Source organism: Lampetra fluviatilis, chromosome 32 (genome assembly GCF_964198595.1).
Source record: "Lampetra fluviatilis chromosome 32, kcLamFluv1.1, whole genome shotgun sequence".
NCBI lineage: Eukaryota > Metazoa > Chordata > Hyperoartia > Petromyzontiformes > Petromyzontidae > Lampetra > Lampetra fluviatilis.
In genome coordinates this window covers 4,431,863-4,456,280 of record NC_136306.1, presented here as the reverse complement: position 1 = coordinate 4,456,280, position 24,418 = coordinate 4,431,863, and the positions used below count along the sequence as shown (strand labels likewise).

The 24,418-nt window shown below is 51.7% G+C and overlaps 1 protein-coding gene across 2 annotated transcripts; it reads right to left on the bottom strand.

Annotated features, from left to right (window-relative positions):
* Positions 1-1,113: 1,113 nt before the first annotated feature.
* INTS13 (integrator complex subunit 13) lies at positions 1,114-24,357 on the bottom strand. Of its 2 annotated transcripts, none has more exons than XM_078871335.1 (17): positions 24,006-24,357; positions 18,976-19,198; positions 18,074-18,148; positions 10,634-10,836; positions 9,954-10,034; positions 9,192-9,282; positions 8,871-8,999; positions 8,247-8,358; positions 7,359-7,460; positions 6,514-6,603; positions 5,433-5,611; positions 4,493-4,654; positions 3,853-4,007; positions 2,955-3,176; positions 2,403-2,542; positions 2,012-2,150; positions 1,114-1,512 (listed from the first exon to the last, which is right to left on the bottom strand). In XM_078871335.1, exons 1-17 carry the CDS (start codon positions 24,014-24,016, stop codon positions 1,455-1,457), a joined length of 2,172 nt encoding a protein of 723 aa, XP_078727461.1. In that variant the 5' UTR covers positions 24,017-24,357; the 3' UTR covers positions 1,114-1,454. The 2 variants fall into 2 exon arrangements, with proteins under 2 accessions (XP_078727461.1, XP_078727462.1); XM_078871336.1 differs by having other exon boundaries at positions 8,274-8,358.
* Positions 24,358-24,418: the final 61 nt, after the last annotated feature.

Here is a 24,418-nt window from a genome sequence, read left to right as displayed (position 1 = left end):
CTGCCTCATTCAAACCGAATTCCATTGAGCCGTCAAGACTGAATGAACGTCTTACCTTCATATGTAGAACTTCTTTTGCACCATACGTAGCCAACCGTGCTAATCACTTAAGACATAGCTTTTATTATGGAGTGCTCGTCACAGATTGGCTTTTTCATTCAATCTTAGGGCAGGTAACTTTCTTCTGCTGAAATGTTTGGGCTCAGAAATGCATTGTTAGCTTTTGCTCGCAAGAGCAAATCTTCCCACAATACACTGTGCCAGCAACATGTTATAATTCTACGTTTAATATAAGTTTAGTGGTAATACTTTTTGATGTTTGCAGGGTTTGTTACTCAACATTCTACTATTCGGTAATTATTTATACACTGATTTAAAAACGGGTCCTCAGAAAACATTTCTAAATATTTAATTCTCATCAGGCCCCATGGTGTAGTCTCAAAGCCTTAACACTATGCCTGGCCTATTTTTGCTATGAAGGGTAATTTCCCAAAACTTCAGCAGTTATATATTGTTTATTTTGAGGCCAGTGTTATTGATGCATTTTTTCCTTAATTATGCTTATGCATTACTGCAGCAGTAGCAGCAGCATCACCAAATTGTGTTTTTGGGTGGGTTCACGTTAAGTGCGTCTAGACTCTAGAATATTAAGACGTGTGCGAGTGTTTTGACGTGCGAGTGTTGTCGATGTGCGTATGAAGCGTCTTTTCGTACTGTGATGTGCGTCTGAGACCCTTGCTCGAATGGTGTGGTGTAATACATGTTGGTGTGTGCCGTTTGCTGGGTCTCAGTGCGTGCAAGGTATAGTAACTAAGCGCATTACTGTGTCTTGGGGTAGGACAGGGTAAACTCTTTGCGTAGGGCCTGCGAGAAAGCGGTATATTGTCCAGGTGCAGGGGCTCGCTAGCCCATTACCAGTCATGTCACCATATTTGGGAGGCTGCATGCAGAAGCGGCCACCATTTTTAAATGGTGGATTAATGGACTAATAGTCCCAGCTTTGCTCTTCGTGTGTAAATTATGAAACAGGAATAGTACACAAGTTATAAGGAGGCTTTGTTCATTCATCGTAGCACAGGATGGTAGTCACGGAAAGATGCACAGAAAAATGAGTTGTAAAGACGATCCGTTTTATTGTATTTTTTACAGCATATATATGGAAAGCACATTTAAAAAAAAACAAAAGTTTTCTTCACCGGGTAACGAATTTATAGAAACGCGCGTCACTTGCTCTGTTCCTTCACTCGGCGATGGGGGGGTGAAACATCAACCATCGGCACTACAAACATCACGAATCAGTGTTGAGACTCCACCACTAGCCACACACCCCTCAGAACACACTTGAGGATCATCTCACGTGGTAGGGCAGCCAAGAGACAGGCTAGTGCCACAGTGGTTTTGATCGCACGCAGTTCCGCTCCACAATGGCCTCGCTCACCCAGCTTCTCCCTGCGTCACTGTCGGCTCGTTTTGGGCGTCTCCCTCCCGTCCGCGCTGGCGCTGGGAAACACGCTGACAACGCAGACGACAGCCGCTTAGACGAGCCGGCACCGATGGCAAAGCAAGCAAACCCACACGGCACACTCGACAAACTCCTAACCAACACTGTTCAACATCATCATTAGCAGGCATCTATCCACTGCTGGATGAAGGCCACCCCACACAGTCACAACCCATCCAACTCCTGCACGCACGCTGATCTAATTACGTTGGTCCGCCACGTGCTCTGCTAGTGGAGACCTTGCTATAACTTGCAAAGCCCAACTCCACGTGGTTTTACTTGTATGCTAGAGCTGGTGATAAAGTTTGAGGGGGGCTGAGCTTGTCAGCACTAACCACCCACTGCCGAGGCGGTGGGAGTGGCGGGGAAGCATGTCAGAGGTTATCAATTTTACACCGGTGGGCATTAGAAACTTCCAGCTCGACATGTGGCGGTAGTGCGCTACCGACCCCTCGACCAGTCAATCACGACGGCGGTAAGGGTGCATCCATGTGCAGTCGGGCGCCTCACCCATTATCCTCCTTGAGGTGGCAGTAGAGCTCGGCCCGTCCACCAGCACCAGTGACCAGCCGCCCCGCGAACTCCTGGTGCTTCCTCGCGTGCAGCGCGTCCATTCTGCTTGTCCACATGCTCAGCAGCGACACAGGACCTGGCAATGCCCAACACAGCAACCATGCCGCAACAGCATGAAAGGGGGTGGGGGCAGGGACAAGCAGAGCCGCAAAAAAATACCATAAGTGCAGTGACGTGGACATGGGTAGGGCAGTATGGGTGCGAGTAGGGTAAACAGGTTTGAGAAGGATAAATGGAAGTGAGTAGGGTGGCACGCGTGTGCGTATGGTGGTACGGACAGGGGCAGGGCGACACTGGCTTAGGAACGATGGCCCCAGCGAGTATTTACCCCGGGCCTTGTCAAGAGGCTTTGCGTCGTCGGAGGACAAGCGCGGTCGCTTGGAGGGGACCGGCTCAGGAGAGTCCGGCGAGTCCTTGATGAGCTCCGGTTCCGCCGCTTCCTCCTTGTCTCCGCTCCGCTCACGAAACCTGCGACGTGGGAAGATGACAAGCTCTGGCGATCACGCATTCTCTCTAACTACAATTTCCCACCAGTACCAGCATGTCACTGGCACCACCAAGAGTGCCGCTGGTGGATTAGGAGTCCAAGCGCTGGGTTGTGAATTTAGACCCCAGAGTCAGAATATTTATAGCGGTCGTCCACCCCTCCCACCCCTGCCATGATCATTTTAGGGTTCGGGTTCCGACTCCTTTGGGTGAAAATTAGGGGAGGGGGCAGTTAAACTACTACACGGAAGTTTAAATATGTTTTGCCGCACCGTGATGCCACAGGATGGGATTAGTATTGTACACGAGTTAAAATACCGTCAGACTGGCACATGGGCCTGAAGGGCCAGCGCACGCAGGCGGGCAAGAGAAGAGTGCCGCGGTGGGGGGGCACCTGTCCGTCTCGGCGTCCGGGTCGCGCAGGCCACTCCGCTCGGCGCGCTCCTCACGCTCCTCCTTCTTGCGCTTGCCCTTCTTGCGTTCGTCCTCCTCGGTGGGCTTGCTGCTGCGGCATGCCAGCAGGCAGTCTAGTACGCGCTGGTGCCCTGGCGAGTCCCCCGCGTGCGCCCGCACCAGCGTCTCCAACTCGTTCCACATCAGCCGGTACTGCTCGTCCCTGCGCCGGCGACGGGCACAAGCGCGAATGCACGGACGTCAAACGTTATGGACGCTGGGCCGTAGCGGTGGTACAAGCCCTGCATGCAAAACGCTGCTTTGGGAGGGAGAGTTAGTGGATCATATAGAGATGGTGAGACCCGCAAACGCAATGGGCTGAGAGGTGGTGGTGCAGGAGATGGCAGTACAAGTGGGGTTTGCCAACCTATCTGTGAAGAGGGCATCCCTGGTTCCCTCCCACAAGAAAACTACATTTAAAAATGAAACTGGCCAAACATCCCCAAGCAGGATCCTCCTGAATAAGTGTTTTGAGACTCCGTCAGGGGTAGGATTAATCTATCATGCCATTATTTGTATTGACTTAGAATAGCATTTATTCATCATCAGCCATGATCTATCCAATGCTGCATGAAGCCTCCATAAGGCCAACACCTACTCTTGCGATACAACAATCCATCCAGAACACGAGCTCATTTAATCGCTCTATCTCCGCGGTGAACGTACCCCTCATGCGTGTTCCCTCCTTTGTCATTGACTCCTAAAATATTTAGTTTCACACTCAAGCCGACTATGGCCATAACACTGCAGGTTCAAAATAAGAACCACCACACGCTGCGAGTAAAATCGGCTACATCTCGAAAGCAATTGCGCAAGAACAACGGGTGCGCTGCCTTTACCGCTTGGGCCCCTTTCCGCGGGTCCCGGCCGTGGAGATGGGTAGTGGGTCGCTCTTGCGCTCCATTTCCACAAGGTGGTAAACAACTTTCTGGCACTCCAGCACATCGTCTTCCATCAGCGACGCCCGTACCACCAGGTTCGCCAGCGGCACCACCTGCTCATTCACCACGACGACCACGAAGTGGCGTTGAAGTCATCACAGCACTTGTGCCAGGCTAAGTGCACCCAACTCATTTACGAACACACGGACGTCAGGAGTTGTGGTGCCACTGGTACCAGAAGGAGCCATGTAACTGTAAGTGTGCACGTGTTTACACAATAATGGAGTGGTAAGCGCACTGCGCTACGAAACTGGCGACCTGAATTCGATTTCCACTAACAGCCAATGTCGGTTATGAATATCTGAACCGGTCCTCGTCCTCCCATAGATCAACTCTGCCTGAAATAAGTACATGGTGTGCTGTGTAAATATTAGCATTGGGGAGACAAAGGCGGCTGGGCATGGTAATGGTCAATTCACCCGTGTGTGTGTTGTGCTGGCCTTCATCGTTGCTCTATAACAACAGCACTTGCCCTAACAGCCAATGTGACTAAACAGGGGGCGTCTGTCCGTGTGTGTGTGTGTGCACGAGTGCGTACGGCCTGCATGTTGAAGATTGTGGTCTGGGAGATGATCATGGGCCAGTATCGCGTGTGTCGTTCCAGCTGCGCTCGCGCTCGGTCCAGAGGGGTCTCCCCCGCGCGAGGCAATGGCCCCGGCACCGGCGCCAGGCGGTTTTCCTTCATGAACTCTCCAAAATCCTGCGTGTGTGGGACACGAGTACAAACACACGTTCGCACAAATACACGTATTGGTACCGACACATATACACTCGCAAACAACCTGACTCCAAAGAGAGGCTTGGCCCAGCGTGCCGGAGGCCGCCACCAGCCTAACATCAACCCTGCAAGGAGGCCTCGATCAGGAGGCTTGAAAACTCTCTCGTCAAAGTTATTTTCAACTTTCTCTCCCGGGACACAAAACACAAAGATCCCCTGTATAGCCTTTACAGGCTGATGGGACAAGTGCTGTTAAAGAGCACCTATGAATACCATGGCACGAGAGGGTGGGTGGCCAGTACCACTCCCGGCCACCTTTGTCTCCCCAGTGTTGATGTTTTTACACACCGCAGACGGTACTCAATTTTGATGCCGAATCGACTTCCGGGAGGTCCAGGATCGGTTAAAATATTGAGCACTGTTTTTGGTCGTGCAGGAATTGAACTCAGGTCGGCGGGTTCGGAGTGCAGTGCCCAAACCACGATATAACCATAACCGCCATTCATCCCCACATCAATTGTGCCAGGCTAAAGGCACTTTGAGGCCACTATGCCACCAAAGACAAAGATCCCCTGTATAGCCTTAAGACTTGGGGCAAGTGCTATTAGCACCTATGAAGGCCGGCACGGCACACGTGGGGGTGAGTGGCGGCCACCACGCCCACCCACATTTGTCTCCCTAGTGCTAAGGTTTACACACTGCACCAGGTACTCATTTGAGGCCGAGTCGACCTAGGGGAGGATCAGGACCCCACACACACCGTGATGCGGTAGTCGGTGACGCGGCCACCGCAGCCCTCGCTGATGGAGGGGGGGTCCTCCAGGGTGGAGCGCGAGCTACTGAGCACGTGCAGGAAGATCTCCCCGCCGTGGCTGCACAGCATGTGCCCAATCACTTTCGTGCCGGACTTGCGTGGCTGCTCCAGCATCACGGAGCGGCCTAGCGCAGCGAGGAGACGGAAACGCGTTAGCCGCTAGTGATGGAGGTTCGTGGTTCAGGAATGGCAAGCGGCCCTGGTTAATACTCGAGTCAAAGCGATTTCCTGGCTCTGGCTCAAATGAGCAGAGGCGAGGTTCTACTCTTAACAACCCTGAGCCAGCGGTGGATAATCCACATTCTTATTGCACGTGGGAAACAGCTTCACGGTTTATCGCATTTGTCCAGGATAAATATTCTGAATCTGATGAAGATTCTGACATCAACATAGCAGGAGAGTCAAAAGTCCAACCAGGTTTTGAATTCACAACCTTCCGATTGCGAGCCGCTCGCTCTACCGGTTGGATTAATACTGTGGTGAGATGAACTATGAATACTACTCGCCGCCTGGTTCACAGTGGAACTCAAAGATCCTGTGTCATTCCAAAAAGACCAGGCCATGTGTAGTGGTGTCCTGCTCCAAATTGTAAAAATGTAAAAATACTCAAGTTCCCTCATTTGATAAAAATCACAAAGGAATATCACCCCTACTGAGAAACCGGTGCAGAATATACTTGTCTGTGGGACAGCGCATTCATGACCAGCCTTGCTCTATAAGAATGGCACGAATACAAATTTAACTTATTATTTAACTTGATAACTATGAGATATTGGCACGGGTGAAATTTCACCGCAGCCAGGTGCAGGAGGGCAGTTCTACGATTGAAAACGTACATTTCAGACAATTTCGGATGTTTAATGCAACTCGCAATTGCTCGTCCAAATTCAGTGAGGCCTGGCGAGGCCTGGCGAGGCCTGGAAAACCTCAGAGGGTGAGGAATGGCTGGGGAAAGCCATGGGTGGCCAGGGAGAGCCAAGGAAGGCTGGGGGTGGTTGAGAAGATTCAGAGAACGCCAGCAACACACCGTTGAGGAGGAAGTTTGTGAGGCAGGAGGAAGGCCGGCTGTTGACATCCACAGGCGAAATGCGGAATGCCCCGGTGCAGTAGTGAAGCTCTTCACGCCACACACATGGGGGTAGCAGCAGCAATCCGTTACAATACCGAATGGCTTATACATTCATGTGGATAGGACTTTTGTCAATCCACTGCTGGATGAAGGTCAGTGTGAAGGTTGGTGAAGGCAGGGAATTCGTACATGGTGAGCACTTAATTAGAGTACAACAACAGACTTGGTTGCACTGCCTTCTGGTGACCATTATGGAGCACAACCATGCAGCCACATATACGACATGCATGGGGATCGCCGCCCATCCAAGCACTATCCAGGCTCAACATTGCTTAGCTTCTGGGATCTTAAGTGAACGGGCATATTCTGGGTTACCATGGTCACATCATGCAACACGTAAAAAAATCCAAATTTGATTCCAATCTTTCTTCTAAGCGTTGTGTCACGTTACGTGGAAATTATGAAGATTGCAGTTACATCACTGCTATGAGTCACGTGTCGCTCGCTCCAGTCTACTGGCGATCTGGAAAATATCTCCACAGCTGACATACCACATCCAGCACCTCTCACCCTGGCTGTGGCTGGGACTACTGAAGTTACTTGCCGTTTAGCCCAGCCTATCATTAGTAGTCGCCCCTAGCCAGGCCTCCTTGATAGGCATGGTCCGCATTGCTGAGCGCGATGATCCGTGAGCACCCTTGGGTAGTGAGCCCATACTGAGTGAGGAATTAAGCGCTGGCTGTGACGTAAACTTGGCTAGAAACCGATGGGGGTGGGGGCATGGGGGGACCTTGTGGTCGTACCAATGCTGTTTGTGCGCGGTGTGCACCACTTGAGTGTCACAGTCTCCTTGGTGACGCCCTCCCTGCCGCCGCTGCTGCCCGGAGTCAGCGCGCTCAGGTCACCTGAGAGGAAGGGCGCACGAACGAGAACGATCAGCCAAGGTGCACGCGTGTGTGTGTGTGCTGGTGCGTGTGTTGTCCGCGTGAGTGTATGTGTACGTGTGTGTGTGTTGCTGAACATTTAACACTTGACTAACACTGAGGGCAGTTATATTAGCATCACTGTGTGGGAATTCAACTGTATACGATGGAAAGGATAGTCCCTGTCATAGTGATGTGGAATTTCCATCAATTGGCTTCCGATTGAGGATAACCAATGGAAATGAATACTGCCCAATACGTTTGCATGTGAAGACCCTTTCTAGAGTAATTGATTTGACTTTGTGTGTGAATGTTTTTGTTTTGAGTGGTAGTGTGGTGGTTAGCACACTACGCTGTGAACCCGGTGACCAGAGTTCGATTCCCGCTCACGGCCAACATCAGCCTTAAATAAGTACTTTGTTGGGTGTGTAAATATCGGCACTGGGGAGACAAGTGGTTGAGTGTGATGTTGGCCACCCACCCCCTCATGTGCAGAGCTTAATAGCTGCTCACTCAGCAGTCTGCTAAAGGCTACATGGGGGATCTTTGTCCGTATGTGTAGGTGTCTATGTGCATCCACGTGTGTGTATGTGTCCCTGCGTGTGTTTTTAGCTGTATCTGCGTGCATGTGTGTGCCCCAGTGACTGAATGTTTGTATATGTGTGCGCATGTACGTCCTGCCACGATATTAGCTTTCACATGCACATGCCCTCGTGTGTAATGGTGCGTGCGGCGTGCCATGAGCTGTGCGTGCAACCGCGTACGTACGTGCGCAGGCGTGCGGGCGCCACTCACCGAGTTTAAAAAGCTCGGCGTGCGCGTCGCAATGGTGCAGCAGCTCCACGTCATAGTTTGCCGAAGTGTTGGCATGCTGTTCCTCCTGCTCGGTGGCACCGGCGAGGTGTGGGTGGGGGCGCACAGATGCACGCAATCAGCACCCAGAATAGGTGGTCATTGTTACTATTGCGCTCGCTTACCCAGATAAGATTCACAGAGTCTCAAGACCCTTTTATTCAGGAGGGTCCTGAAAGTTTTTCACAGTAGGGGGGGTAATGTTTCTACTGTGCGTGATCCCAATTGAGTTGGGGAGCACAGGTGGTGCATCTGCCAGTCATCTCAGTCAACCCATAACATCTGGGTCGGTCCGGTGACCTCTTGCCAAAGGCAAGCTATCCACACTCCATGTGATAATCTCAATGTGCACTTAGCCTGGTACAAGCGCCCTGGTGACGTCGCTGCCACTTAGTGGGGAACGGTGGTTGTTGTTAGTTTACCACGACTGTTGTGATGGCGTTAGTGGTGGTGGTAGTAATGGTTGCATCACTGTCACGACGATGTTGGTGATGATGGTCGTGATAAGGGTGGTGTTGGTGAGGGTGGTGGCTGTTTCACCTTCATGGGGATATTGGTGATGGTGGTGGATGCCAGGTTGAAATGCTGCTGCACCAGCGTTGTCAGTTTGGCAGGCAGGTAGCGCCCGGCACGTACGCTGTACACCTCGCTTGACAGGATTGGAGACAGCTGCACACGCAACAACACACCGCTACAATATGATACAGTAGTACGACTGCTTTTTTTCAGTCAGGCACCAGGATTTGTGGTTTAAAGCATTTTGGAATATTTATTTCTGTCCGAACAACGTATTTTTTTAGGTTATAATTATTGTGTGTATGTGCTCGTGTGCATGCATGTGCGTTTGCGCGGGTCACGTGCCTCTCGCTTGCGGTGCTCGGACACGCAGCTCTCGTCGCTGATAGGGTGAGTGTGAACCAGCACCAGCTCGCACTGCTGAATCGGCATGAGGCTGCAAACCAGACCGTCACCGCCATCACCGCCGTCACCACCATCGCCGCCGGAAAAACACAAACATCCACCAGGCAAGATTACTGCAGTCAAATTTGTGCAAACAAAGGGAGGGGTAGTGCCCATCCATAGGTAAGCGTTATTGAACTCTATTTTCTGGCAGTCCACATAATAAACTCAGTGTGTGCTGATGGGCCATGCAATGCTATATATATTACGAGTATCTACTCGGGACATATTCGGCCCTTGAGCAACCAGTTGCAGAACCCTGCGTTAGCCTATGTCACAGATTTGACTCGCGTAGGCTGGACTGCAATTGGACTAGACTCCAGGAGATGGACATGTATAGGTGAAGGTCATCAAACCCAACTCTCTGACAGTCAAACTGTAAAAAACTCAAGACACTCAGACAAGGTTACCATGGGCCAACAGACTAGACTCTCTTCCAGACTGGGCAATGTCAGATTGGTCACAACGCCAATACCATCGGATCCACCGACATCTTAAGGTATGCGGGGGGTGTGCGGTGCTGGGAATAGAAGTAACGCCGGGCACGTTGTCACCCACCTGTGATCCGGTGCTTTGGAGGTAGGGGTTAGTGGATCCCATAAAGATTTGTGAACTCCTAATTGTGCTGGGATGCGAGGTGGCGGTAGACGTGGCAGTACTGACCTGTCCGAGCCAGCGGCCAGCTTGTTGTGCTCCTGGATTGCCTCCTGCACCGCCTCCTCCAGCATGCGCACATGGCTGTCCCTGTCGAAGCATCAACGACGTGGAGGTTAGCGCAGCGGCAGTATCCGCGAAACTGCGAGCACCATCCTACAATGACCAACCACCACCCTCGATTTACTCAAATATTTATTTGATGTATTTTTAGATTCTGCCATCGGACATCATGTCGTACAATACGTGGTACAACCCAAAAATATACATCAGACAGCCACAGAGCACAAGAAGACCTACGTAGATATAAATATTAACACAGGGACACGCATCACAGTAAGAGAAAAACAAGATGTGTTGGTAGCATTGTTTATTTTTTGGTTTGGTGGATGGCTGCGTCACTGTTGGTCTAAGGGAGGGATGTGCGATTGTAATGGTGGCACCGTTGCCAAACGCAAACAAAAATCGTCACATGGCCACATATCCCTCAAATCCCTTCCTCCCTTGTGCCACTGACTGATTGGGGGTGAGGCCTAGACGTGTGGTGACACAAGTCGGTGTGCGATGGCACAGTAACATGAGTGGGGGAGTTAGAACACGGCGATACGAGTCGTTGTGTTTGACGGCAAAGTGACACAAGTGAAAAGATAGCCGGTGTGTGCGAGTCGGTGTGTGATAGCGTGTCGCACCCGCGCAGGCTGGTGATGGCGAGGATGCGGCCGCGGTTGGAGACCCGCTCAGCGCGCTCGAGGAGGCTGGTGCGAGCCTCATGCTGCAGTTCCGAGCACTGGCACAGAGCCTCCACTGCCTCCATGACGCCCTGCAGTAGGCTGCAGTACTCGGGCTCCGAGCGCGGGTCTGGGGGCCCTACCATCGCGAGCGACGCCGAGATCTGCGCACAACGTGGAGGCCGGTGGCACAAACGATGGTGGGGGGAGACAGTTGGAAATGGGCAATCGCTCTACATGTGACATTTCATCATCATCGGCCACAATCCACCATCCACTTCTGGATTAAAGTGTGCCAAAGTCGTCACCATCTCTCACGGTCCTGCAATCTAATAATCCACCTAGCAGGTTCACACAAGCTGGTTTAATCACCCTGGTTTTGTGTGCGAAACGATTCATCCATTTGTAATGCGGGCGTAAGCGACCTTCCGGAGGTGACGTCACGGGGGGTGGAGTCATGTGACGTGGGGGTAAGGTTCGGGGCTTTAAGCGGGTAAACCGGAAGGGGAAGGTGGTCGGGGTGCGAGCGGAAAAGAGTGAGGCCACGCGGGCAAGTGTGGAGAGGGGGGGCGCCGACGGCGATCGGGAGCCAACCCCGAAGATAAGAGGAAGCTGCGGAGTGGTGTGCAGCTGGAGAGGAGACAGCCAGGAGGGCTGCGTGTTAGAGGCAGCGGTGTGGCTGCCAGGAGGAGCTGCGGAGAGAGAGAGAGAGAGAGGGGGCTGCTTGTTAGAGGCAGCGGTGTGGCTGCCAGGAGGAGCTGCGGAGAGAGAGAGAGAGGGCAAGAAGCTGTGAGAGCTGCGGAGGGAGAAGAGCAGCAGAGAGTACAGCCAAGGGGGGCTGTGTGAGAGAAACAGCAGCGGAGCTGCTGTTGTGGATCGGGCCGACATTGGAGTCAGCACCGTGGAGAAGCTACAGAGTAAAGACAGCCGTGTGGGTGTACAGCACGAACCGAATAATAAAGGACACTGGGACAGACATCGTGGTCCAGTCGTTTATTACACTGGTGTCGGAAGTGCAACGGCATGTCGAAACAAGTGAGGAAGAAAGTTAATCCGGCGCCTGCATCGGCTTCTTCGTCCGACGACGACGAACTCCCTCCAACCACGGATCCTGTTGGGGTGGTGGAGGAGAGCCAGGCTGAGGCGACCACGGGAACGGGTGTGGAGGATGTTGGCGCGGTGGCGGGTCCGTCGACATCATCAGACGCGGATCAACGATGGCAAGCGATGGCGGTACAACTGGAGGCACTTCAGGACGTCCTGGCGCATCTATGCCATCTCGTCGCGCCAGGGACGATGGATGATGCAAGTGGTGCTCCGCGGGCCGCCACGTTGCCTGTCCTGCCGCCGCCATTGCCCACGCGGCAAGAGGCCGCCATTTTGCGCGCTCCGTGGCGCCAAACCGCCATCTTGGCCACGCCGCGGGCCGACGCCATTTTGAATTTGCCATCACAACCACCACCATTGGAAGACGGCGGGAAGAGGAGTCGGAGTCGCCACCTCTTATCCTGAGACGCCACAGGACCTGCTTGAGCCTCTCATATTAGGGAAGATGTTGGAGCTGTCTCGGGATCTAGGGATCCCCATGCCTGTGTGTGGGCATGAGAAGCTAACTTCCCGGATGGCTGCTAAGTGTCTCGATGCGCAATTCAACCTCCGTCGCTGGAAACAAGTGACGGCGTGGACGGGGGGGCCCGTCAAAGAAGGGGATGCGCTGGGGTGGAACCCTGCGCAGGCCGTCTATGTTCCGGATGACCGGGGCCCTCAACAACTGACGGCCGCCTCCGCTCCATGGACGGGACGCGGCGGGCCGAGACCGCGCGCGGTGCTACCAGAACGGGGCCGTCAGGAGGCGAGGCCTGCGCTTCGGCGCAACGAGGCCGAATGTTTCCGCTGCGGGCGTAGGGGCCACTACGCCAGAGACTGCTGGGCCCGCTTCCCGCCTCCGCCGCAGCAGGAGGCCTCGGCACCGGTCAAGTCGGCTAAAGATCCTCCGAAACAGGCATGTCGGCACGCACCAGACACTCGGCAAGGCTTTCCACCTCACCCACCACCTGTGTTGCGCGATCCTATTGTTGTTGTTAAAGAAAGGCCATCGACGGGGCCTTGTCATTCAGTTACGCAGTGGCGCAAATTGGCACGGAGAGTTGTCGCGGCCGCTACGGGTTCGTCCACTGTACCGGGGTCCATACAAGGTGTGGACGTGCGCATTTTGGTCGACTCGGGGGCGTCTGCGACTATTATATCGGATGTCATTTTCCATCTGTTGGGCATTCCGTCGGGGGCTGTACGTCCGGTTTATGGGTCGTGCGTCGCTGCGAATGGGGGTAGCATGGGCATCGTGGGTCAGGTGGATGCTAAGATATCTATTGGGGATGTGTCGGCCTCGGGTGTTGTGTTGATATCGAGATCTTTGGCGGTTCCTTGTTTGTTAGGCACCGATTTTTTGGCTAAGATGCCCATTTTGATCAAAATTAATGAGAATTGTATTGAACTGCCGGGGGGCCGTCAAATCTCGTTTCTGCCATCGCCCTGGGGGCGACCTGCTTCGGCCGTACAAGTGCAGGCGCTGTCCGTCGCATCTGTGGACATTCCACCTGGTACACAGATGCTTATACCCTTGCGGTATCGGAAGCCCCTGCCTGATCGGCTAGGAGCAGTAGGGGTCTTGTTGTCACCGTCCGCCACGATAACAACCGGGTTGGCGTTAGTGGGGGCACAGACCATCGTCCGGCCGGATCAATTACCGTTTTTACAGGTGCTTAATGCGGGGGGAGAAAACGTCCGTGTCCCGGCCGGTACGGTTGTGGCACATGCCACTACGGCGTTTGCGACCCATGATTGTCCACATAGCCGGGGAGTTGTTGCTGGGGTTTCAGAGCCAAGGAGTTCGGATGATCGTTGGGTTGCTCAATTATGTGACGAAAATTCTTCCCTGTCCATGGAGCAACGTGGTGCGCTGCGTAAATTGTTGTTGACATATTCCGATGTGTTCAGCTCCGATGATTTGGATTTGGGCCGCACTTCCTTACTTTACCATCACATTGAGACGGGCGATGCTGCCCCTATTCGATTAAATTCGCATCGGATGAGTCCTGCGGAACGAGAACACGTAAGGGGGGCAGTGGAAGACATGTTGGCTGCGGACATTATATCGCCATCTAACAGCCCATGGGGCGCTCCAGTCGTCTTGGTTAAGAAGAAGGATGGCAAATTGCGATTTTGTGTTGATTTCCGCAAATTGAATAAGATATCGGTGGCAGATGCGTACCCCCTGCCGCGTATGGATGACTCCCTCGACGCATTGTCGGGGGCTAAGTTCTTTTCCACACTGGACCTCTCTTCGGGATTTTGGCAGCTTCCCCTTGACGAGTCCTCACGGGAGAAAACCGCCTTCCGTACGCCGCAGGGGTTATTTCAATTCAACTGTCTCCCGATGGGATTGAATGCGGCCCCTGCTACATTTCAAAGATTGATGGAGCTCGTTTTGACGGGGTTGCAGTGGGAGACATGTCTTATATATTTGGACGATATCATTGTCTTCAGCCGCACATTCGATGAACATTTGACGCGGCTGGAGACAGTGTTCACGAGGATGCGTTCTGCCAAATTGAAATTCAAACCAAAGAAATGTCACCTACTGCAACGGTCCGTCCGCTATTTGGGGCACATTGTGAGCGCTGAGGGAGTGTCCACGGATCCGGAAAAGACGGCGTGCGTCCGGGATTGGCCGACTCCGGCCACCGTGGGGGATGTTCGGCGGTTTTTGGGATTTGCCTCGTATTACCGAAGATTCGTGCCGGGTTTTGCGACGATTGCGAGGCCTTTGCATCTCCTTACGGGTAAAGGACGGAAGTTTGGTTGGGGACAGCCGGAGGAGGCGGCCTTTCGGAGTCTGCGTGATCTATTGGCCACGGCCCCAACATTGGATTATCCCGATTTCGATCACCCATTCATTCTTGATACGGACGCAAGTGACACAGGTATTGGGGCGGTGTTATCACAGTCTAAAGGGGGTGTAGAGCGTGTCGTGGCGTATGGTAGCCGAGTCTTGTCTCCTGCGGAAACCCGCTACTGTGTCACTCGCAGAGAACTATTAGCGGTTGTTTTTTTCCTACGGCAATTTCGACCATACCTCTACGGTCGTTCTTTTATTGTGCGTACGGATCATGCGGCCTTGCAATATGCCCTTAAAATTGACCAGCCATCCGGACAGTTGGCACGTTGGTTGGACACGCTACAGGAATTTTCCTTCCAAATTCAACATCGGAAGGGTGTGCGCCATGCGAACGCTGACGCACTTTCCAGATTACCGCGGCGCGCCCCTTGTAAATGTGAGTCGGGGACGCATAGGTGTTCGCCGATTCCAAACCCCCCTCAGCCGCTCACGTTGGCCGTCGAGAAGTCGGACACTCCGATGGAACCGGGACCGGCTGACGGGGTTTTGAATCTGCCGCGGTCTGTCTGGATCCGGGAACAGATGATGGATGAGTCATTGGTGTCCTTGCGGAAGCGGTCTGCTAAGGACAATGGGAGTCCGAGTACGGCTGTGGGGCCGCAAACCGCTCTCCGAGATGGTCTGCTTATGTGGCGGGAGGGGTTCCAGGAACGTTGGCGCCTGGTGGTACCAACGTCCTTGCGGTTCGAGTTGATTAGAACCCTCCATTGTGACACTCTCTTACATTTAGGGGTGCAGAAGACCTTGTTGACGTTGCAACGTCATTATTTTTGGCACGGCATGGCGACAGATGTCGTAGGGCACGTGCGCGCGTGCCCTGCGTGTGCACAACGTAAGCCGCCGAAACATCCTTACGTGCCGCCTCTCCAGTCGATTCAGGTGTCTCGAGTCAATGAATTGGTGGCACTGGACATATTGGGACCTTTTCCACCATCGGCGAGGGGTAATAAATATTTGCTGGTGGGGGTTGAGTACCTCTCCCGTTGGCCGATGGCCTGGCCGTTGCCTGATCAGTCGGCCGCGGCCATTACCGACGCCTTTTTGTTTGGGTATATTATGGATAAGGGGGCGCCTGAGAGACTCCTCACGGACCAGGGCAGGAATTTCTCTTCTAAATTATTGGCGGAAGTGTGCGCGGGCCTTGGGACTAAGAAAGTACGGACATCCCCATACCATCCGCAGACGGATGGTATGGTTGAGCGACTGAACAGGACATTGTCTGCCATGCTTTGCCATACCGTGAGTGAACAACAATCAGATTGGGATCTGCACATCCCCGGGGTGCTTTCGGCGTACAGGATGACGCCTCATGCGGCTACGGGATATTCGCCGTTTTACCTTATGTATGGTCGGGAAAACGTGCCGCCGGTGGATGTGCAATTGGGAACTGGGGTGAAGGGACCTCGGAAACCACTTCCTGAATACATTCAGGACACGGTTCGCCGAGTCACGGAGGCGCGGGAGAATGCCCGCGTGGCTACGGCCAAAGCCCAGGCCCGGAACGAGCGATATGCGCGACGGTCTGAGGGGGAGTGCCCTTGGAAGGTTGGGGACCTAGCCTGGCTTCATTGTCCACAGGTACGTCCGGGGACCTCGCCGAAATTGCACAAACCCTGGCATGGTCCCGTACGCCTCATTGCGGTTCCCAACCCACAGACAGCACGCGTCCAGATTGGGTCTCGTCGCTGGGTTGTGCATACGTCGCGCTTGAAACCATATGTTGCTCCCTTACATGATGCGTCATCCCCCAATGTTGCCTTGCCGGGGTCTGTTGCTGCTGACTCTCCCCTGCCTGCGTCCATTGATTTTGCTAGAGCGCCTGTCGTACCTGTTCCAGACAGGCCGGCCGTGACATTGCGGGGGACGAGGGGCCCTGCTCGGAGGACGCCTGCCAGGTCTGCGGAACCTTCGAGCCCTGCAGCCCTTCCGACCCAGCTGCGGGCACGGTCACAGGACGAGCCCAAGACTAACTCTTTAGAGGCACGGGACGGCGGTGGACTTCCAGCTGCGAGAGGGGGATTACCCCCTGTCGTTCCTCGACTTTCATCGCGTTCCCGTTCTGCGAGTGGGCCGCCGACCGTCCGGGATGGGCCGGCGACCCGCACACGTTCCAAATCGCTTACGTTTCGTTGATTGTTGCTGTCTTGTTATTTTCTTCTTACAGTTGTATTTATTGCATGCTTTTGTACGATCGTTGATGTTGATTGCGTTGTTGTTGTTCTTGCTGTTACATTATATGCTTAGTGTCCTTTAGGGGGGGAAGCTCGGTTCGCCGCATTACGATTGGCTATTGGTCAGCCGAGGTCGGCTGGGATTTTTCTACGGGGGAGGGTGGTGTAATGCGGGCGTAAGCGACCTTCCGGAGGTGACGTCACGGGGGGTGGAGTCATGTGACGTGGGGGTAAGGTTCGGGGCTTTAAGCGGGTAAACCGGAAGGGGAAGGTGGTCGGGGTGCGAGCGGAAAAGAGTGAGGCCACGCGGGCAAGTGTGGAGAGGGGGGGCGCCGACGGCGATCGGGAGCCAACCCCGAAGATAAGAGGAAGCTGCGGAGTGGTGTGCAGCTGGAGAGGAGACAGCCAGGAGGGCTGCGTGTTAGAGGCAGCGGTGTGGCTGCCAGGAGGAGCTGCGGAGAGAGAGAGAGAGGGGGCTGCTTGTTAGAGGCAGCGGTGTGGCTGCCAGGAGGAGCTGCGGAGAGAGAGAGAGAGGGCAAGAAGCTGTGAGAGCTGCGGAGGGAGAAGAGCAGCAGAGAGTACAGCCAAGGGGGGCTGTGTGAGAGAAACAGCAGCGGAGCTGCTGTTGTGGATCGGGCCGACATTGGAGTCAGCACCGTGGAGAAGCTACAGAGTAAAGACAGCCGTGTGGGTGTACAGCACGAACCGAATAATAAAGGACACTGGGACAGACATCGTGGTCCAGTCGTTTATTACACATTGAAAAATTCATATTCTACCGATATGCACATTGAACTGTGCATTTAAGTATCTATTGTTACAAATCCATGTACGTTGCATGATCATGGAAATTTGTCAGGGTGCAAAACCTTGAGTGCTGTCTCCTCTTACAGATGGGTTCTCTGGGTACTCATTCACACACATATATAAAACTCTTGAGACTCAGTGAGGCATTCCTGAATACATTAAATTCTTATAAAATGAACTCAAATTTAAATAATCACCATTCTACCGCTGAAATCAGTGTGTGTGTGCTGGTACCATACGAATTATTGCGTCGCATGATTGTGAGAGGTGGTGGCAGATTAAACAGGTCTTCATTCAGCAGTGGATAGATCATGGCTGATGATGATGATGATATCTCACTCCCTCGCTGCTCACGTAATCATATTTTTCAGCCTCTGTCAATCCACTGCTGGACGAAGGCCTCCCAATACCGTGTGGGTTATCTCAACATCACATCCCTCCCGGGACACAGGAAACCCTGCTCACCTGCTGAAGGCTCTGCTCGTCCTGGTTCCAGGAGTTGAGTGACCTCGCCTCCGAGTCGCTGACAATAAAGCGCACCTGGGTGAGCGAAACGAGTTGGCAGAAAATGACCGATGAACAGAAAATGGCTACATAATATCTGTAGAAAACATTACAAATGTTTCAAACTAAACTTGCTATCTTTGGCACTTGCACAGCCTAACAACATGCAGTTTAATATTTCAGTTGACAAAAATGGCAGTCAAAGGAGACAATATGCCTGCTGAGGATGACCACTGTGATAATGGAAGTATGAGATTAATTCGTGTGCAGGAGCGAGACACATTGCAGCATCATAAAACTGAGGGATGGCAAATACATGAGGGGCCTCACCCAGCAGTAGATAGACCATTGCTCATGATGATAGAGGCCTTCGACAAGGCGTGAATAGATATGTAACCACGGGTGGACAGCTGATACCCAGATTCAAACAAAGGATTATCAATTTAAAGCTTTCGTGACTGCAGGGATTCATATTCTTGGTTCTTTCGGTATGAATATAAAGGATTATCAGCGGTGCCAGCTCCATTTGAGTAACAGGGTGGCACAACATTGACACTTGTGCCTCTCAGCAGGAACCTGGGTTTCCATTCCTGACCTGGCTGCCTTTCTGTGTATAATTTGTATGTTCTCCCTTGCTCTGCATGGGTGTTCTGCGGCTTGCTCCCTTACTACAAACACACAAACTCATCGGTGTTGGCCAAACACCCCAATGTAGCAGGACCCTGCTAAAAAAAAATGAGTTCTTCAGACTCGGTGAAGCTTCTCCAGGTATATATGCAAAGTGTCTCCGACACATCCATTATATTCTGAAGCCCCCTCCCCACACCCCAACCGGAGCCACATGGCCACCACCTCCTGCTCACCAGCTTCCTGCTGGGGAAAATGTCGTAGAGGATGCGGCAGTACTCGACGGCCGACTCGACGGCGCACGTCCACAGCGACTTGGAGACGGGCGCCAGCGGGATGAGCCCCGGGGCGCGGCTCTTGGTGAACACGTCGAGCTCCACGCTCTGCTTGCACGACTCGCCCATGTGCACGCCGTGGTCCAGCACCAGCGCCGTCTTGTGCGACAGGCCGAACATTGCGCTGCCGGAGGAAACGGAAGACGACAATAATAACAACAGCAGCCGGCATTTGCCGCTGAATGGCGGTGATGTCACCATGGCGCTTGTGCCAGGCTATGTGCGCTTTTAAGGCCACGTGAAGTGTCGAACGCCCGCTGGCAGGGGGTCAGGGGACAGTCCAAGGTGCCATGGGTTGAGTGACCGAAAATGACTGACCGATGCACAACCTGTGCCTCCGACTGTGCTAACTTGCTGCGTTTCAGCTGGCATAAACAATGCACGCACACGCACATGCGCGTGCATCGTAAGCAACGTCGCAATCGTCGTGCACGATCGTACACAACGCAAGTGTCGTACACGACAATGCAAGTGCCAAACACAAGCATGGTACGCAACAATGCACACGTCGTGCAAACCTGTATCTACTATGCATGTAGCGATTTTGAAGCCAGCTCTCATTTCAGTGATCACAAATCAAGATTTCAATTTAATTAAGCAAACATTTACACTGTGGTGAAAGTAGCGGCCTCTAGCGGCTGCAGGGATTAAGTCAACGATGTACAATATATACCTTTGTTGGGCTCTGTGAGCCTTAGGCACGTCTAATTGTTCCTGAGAATGCTGAGGTGGGTTGTGATCGTGGTTCGGACGAGCGACGAGGCCAAGTCAAATCAAACGCTGAAGATGTCTTCATGCTGCAAACACGCAACGGGCAGTGTCCATGCCCACTGAACATCCTGAACCAGAAGCCAATGAGTGGCAAATTACACGTTACTATGGCACGGGCAGTACCTCTCTATAGGACAATGACTGCTTAATTCCCAAAAACAGCGATACTAATTTAACTGACCTCAGTGTTAGGCGTTTGGCTTCCCAAACAAGGCGACATTCATACACTCTAAATCCCCACCTGGGTTTCCCTAAACCCAGTGTAATGGAAAGGGTAGCCCGATGGCCCTCTCTGTTAAGGGGTCGTGGTTAGCCTTCTGAATGAGGGCAATATTAATCACACTCTTAGGTTTTTTCGGTAAAGTCACGTAGGTAAAAAATAAAATAAATTTAAATAAATAAAAGTAAAATAAAAATCACGACGTTTCGGAGGCAACACAAGCTTCCGTCTTCAGGATCGTTGTCTGTTAAAAACTCTAACAGATAGGTGAAATTCCTCCCCGTAGAGCAGGGGTCCTCAAACTACGGCCCGCGGGCCACATGCGGCCCGCCGAGGACATTTATCCGGCCCATGGTCACTAATTGGGCTGCGCTTGTGAGCACTAATTGGGCTGCGCTGGTGAGCACTAATTGGGCTGCGCTGGTGAGCACTCATTGGGCTGCGGTGGTGGGCACTGATTGGGCTGCGGTGGCGAGCACTGATTTGGCTGCGCTGGTGAGCACTGATTGAGCTGCGGCGGTGGGCACTGATTGAGCTGCGGCGGTGGGCACTCATTGGGCTGCGCTGGTGAATGGTTCAATGGGCCAATTGACTGGACTTGCCCCCCAGGCCTAAGGCTGCCAGCCCTCCCCTGGCTGTGCTTGACTGGCTCTCCCTCCCTCAGCTCCCTCACTTGCCCCTCGGCTCCACTCCCAGTGATATTCCTGTGTGCTGGGGATGTACTGCGATCTGTGACCAAAACTGCAGGTGTAATTAACTTTTTAATGGCACCCGCACCAGTGTGAGCCTGGGGTAAAAGCGGAGTTCCCCCAATCAGACTGCATTGATGGGCAGTGCAGTCTGTATGTCTCTGTGTGGGCAAAGTTATTGCTGGTATATTGTTTTTGTAGCGCTGTACATATATATATTGGTATTTTACTAATAGCAATTTTGACTCCCTAGGAAACTGATGTCAAGAAAGAGAAAAATTGACTCGGAGTGTAGGATATTCAAAGAACAGTGGACTTATGATTACTTTTTCATGCAATACAAGGAAAGAGCTGTTTGTCTGATATGCCAGAATATAGTTTCTGTGTTCAAATAATACAATTTACATCGACACTATGAAACTGAACATAAAGATAAATATGATTGTTTGGTTGGAAAAGTGAGAAAAGATAAAATATTAAAACTGAAAAATACATTAACAACTCAGCAAAATACTTTTGTGAAGCAGAAGCAGCTAAATATTTCATCACTGCGAGCAAGTTTTCAAGTTGCCAAGCTAATAGCGTGCACTGGCAGACCATTCGTGGAGGGAGAATTTGTTAAAGAATGCCTTCTTTCTGTTGCCAAAGAGATGTGTCCAGAGAAGGCCGATTTATTTAGTACAGTGAGTCTTTCAGGACCTACAATTACACGGAGGATTGAAGAAATGGGAGACAATTTGCATCAGCATTTGCAAAACTCCACAAAAAAACTTTCCTATTTTTCCTTGGCACTCGACGAAAACAATGATGTTCGTGATTCTGCACAACTTCTAATTTTTATTCGTGGGATGAATGACTATTTCGAAGTCACAGAAGAGCTTGCTGCACTGCAAAGCATCAAAGGAACAACTACAGGAGAGGATATCTATGAAAAGGTTTGCCAAACTGTGAATGGTTTGGAGCTGAATTGGGCTAAACTAGCCAGTGTGACAACTGATGGTGATCCTAGCATGGTGGGGTCTAAGAAATGAGTAATTGCTCGCATTAACCAAGAGATGGACAAACATAACCATTCTCATCCAATAGCCATACACTGCCTCATCCACCAACAAGCGCTGTGTAGTAAATCACTTTAGTGGAACTCTGTTATGAAAATTGTGGTATCTTGTGTTAAATTCATTAGAGCTCATGCACTAAACCACAGACAATTTCAGGAATTTCTGTCTGAACTAAATGTTGACTATGAAGATGTTCTGTACCACACAGAAGTCCGTTGGCTGAGTCGAGGGAGAGTTTTGAAACGTTTCTATGACTTACTTCCACAGATTACAGCTTTTCTGCTTTCAAAAAGCAAAGTACCAGAGCTCAATGATGCAGAATGGAAATGGCACCTTGCCTTTCTGACAGATGTAACAGAGCTACTCAACAGTTGCAATGTGCAACTTCAAGGAAAGGGGAAGCTCCTCTGTGATATGCAATCACATGTCAAAGCATTTGAAGTAAAATTAGGCCTCCTCATCAAACAAGTTAAGGAGGAAAACTTCTGCCATCTCCCCACAACTCAAAATCTGTTAGCGGAAAAACCATAGGTTGCAATTCCCAAACAAAACATGTGTGGATTCACTGGAAAAATTGCAAAAGGAGTTCCAATTTAGATTTAAAGAGCTTCATCTCCATGAACAGGACATACAGCGTTTCCGTAACCCATTTTCTATTGACATTAAAAATGTGGATACAATTTACCAAATGGAACTGGCTGAACTGCAGAATTGTGACTCTCTGAAAGACGCATTCAAGTCAAGCAGCCTTCATAATTTCTATGCATCTCTCCCCTCTGAGACATATCCTCATCTCAGGAACCATGCACTCAAAATGGCAACCATCTTTGGCAGTACTTATGTCTGTGAACAGACTTTTTCCCGAATGAAACATTTGAAATCTCCAACCAGATCTAGACTAACGGATGCACACTTGCATCACTTGTTACGACTAGCAGTGACAAATATGGAACCGGACATTGACCATCTCATTAGCCAAAAGCAGGCCCATAGTTCCCATTGAAATACTGGCAAGTTTGTTGATTTAACTTTACTTGTTCTTCATTTTAAATATTGTATTTGTTCCCGTTTTGTTTCTTCACTTCAAAATAAGATATATGCAGTGTGCATAGGAATTTGTTCATAGATTTTTTAAACTATAGTCCGGCCCTCCAACGGTCTGAGGGACAGTGAACTGGCCCCCTGTTTAAAAAGTTTGAGGACCCCTGCCGTAGAAGGTATTAATTCTAGATTTGAAGCTTTCGTGACTGCAAGGATTCATACTCTTAGGTTTTTTCGGTAAAGTCACGTAGGTAAAACATTTAAATTAATAAAAGTAAAATAAAAATCACGACGTTTCGGAGAAACACAAGCATTGGTTAAACCCGGTTTGAAGTGTTTCACTCAAAGTAATTCCACTGCTGGATGGAGACCTCCCCCCGCCGTTGGGTGTCAGTAGCTCGAACCGCTTGACCGTACATCAACCACGCAGGTCAGTGGGGGGGTTTGTGAAGTTGCTGAGCGATTCGCAGGGCCAGTTGAGCTAACAAGAATTGGATTTACACCATTGGAACCTCCTTTGCCAGTAGCAAAATATGATAATTGTTTTTTTACCCTTTTATCTGGCAACAAAACTGACACCTTTTTTTACAAGGAGTCATGTTTGCATTGACTGCGGTGGGAATGCAAACAAAAACACAACTCTGATAATGTATGCACTGTCCTTGAAATTGATTGGTCCACACCCGAGACAGCTTTTCTTAGAGCCTAGTCTCACATGGTGTTGGACCAGATGACGCCAAAAGGCGCACAACTCAAAGACAATGCACCATCAGAGTATGAGAGCTCGGGGTTAAGCATTTACACCATTGGAACCTCCTTTGCCAGTAGCAAAATTGCATACATTATCAGAGTTGTGTTTTTTGTTTGCATTCCGATCGCAGGTATTGTGGTCAATGCAAACATGGCTCCTTGTAAAAAAAAGGTGTCAGTTTTGTTGCCAGATAAAAGGGATAAAAAAACAATTATCAAGAATTGGGTTGTACCGTCGGACAACTGCCACTGCTGTTAGTCGTGGCCAGGAATCGAACTCAGGCAGCCGCGTTTCACAACACGAACCTCGCTTGCACCTCATTAAAATATTATGAATATTCAATTAACTCGCCGACACGTCACAAGACAATATCACGAACAACAAATCAAGTTACAAGTTACCTTAAATGCATCGACTCTGACCACAACCTCCCTCCACGCGCGGCGTCTCCCCGCGCGGGCTCCGCCTCGCCCTCGGCCCGGCCACGCGGCTCAGGCAAGACCGTAGGATGAGGCCTATCGCGTCGGGGTCTTGTACGGACCCCAACCCCCCGGGTCCCCTCGGTGAACCTCTCGGTTCGCCTCGATCGCCCTCGGCCTTTCGAGGGTTCCGGTGATGCGAGGGGACCCCAGGGGACCTCTCCCCCCTCGTTAATCCCGTCGGGTGCTCGCAGTGGGGGGCTGCGAGCGACTTGTGGTGGTGGACACGGAGCGAAGCCGCGGGGGTTGGTGCCAGATCAGAGGGGAGGGGGGATGGGGGCAGGGGGGAGGGGGGCCTTGACCGGCCTCGACTCTGCTGATGAGACACCTGAATG

What these genes read in the sequence shown, in the direction of transcription:
- INTS13 (XM_078871335.1), bottom strand. An exon ending in TTTTCCCCAGCAGGAAGCTG is followed by an intron (nt 18,149 to 18,975) that starts GTGAGCAGGAGG and finishes TCGCTCACCCAG; the next exon opens with GTGCGCTTTATTGTCAGCGA. An exon ending in CACAAACTTCCTCCTCAACG is followed by an intron (nt 5,612 to 6,513) that starts GTGTGTTGCTGG and finishes TCGCTGCGCTAG; the next exon opens with GCCGCTCCGTGATGCTGGAG.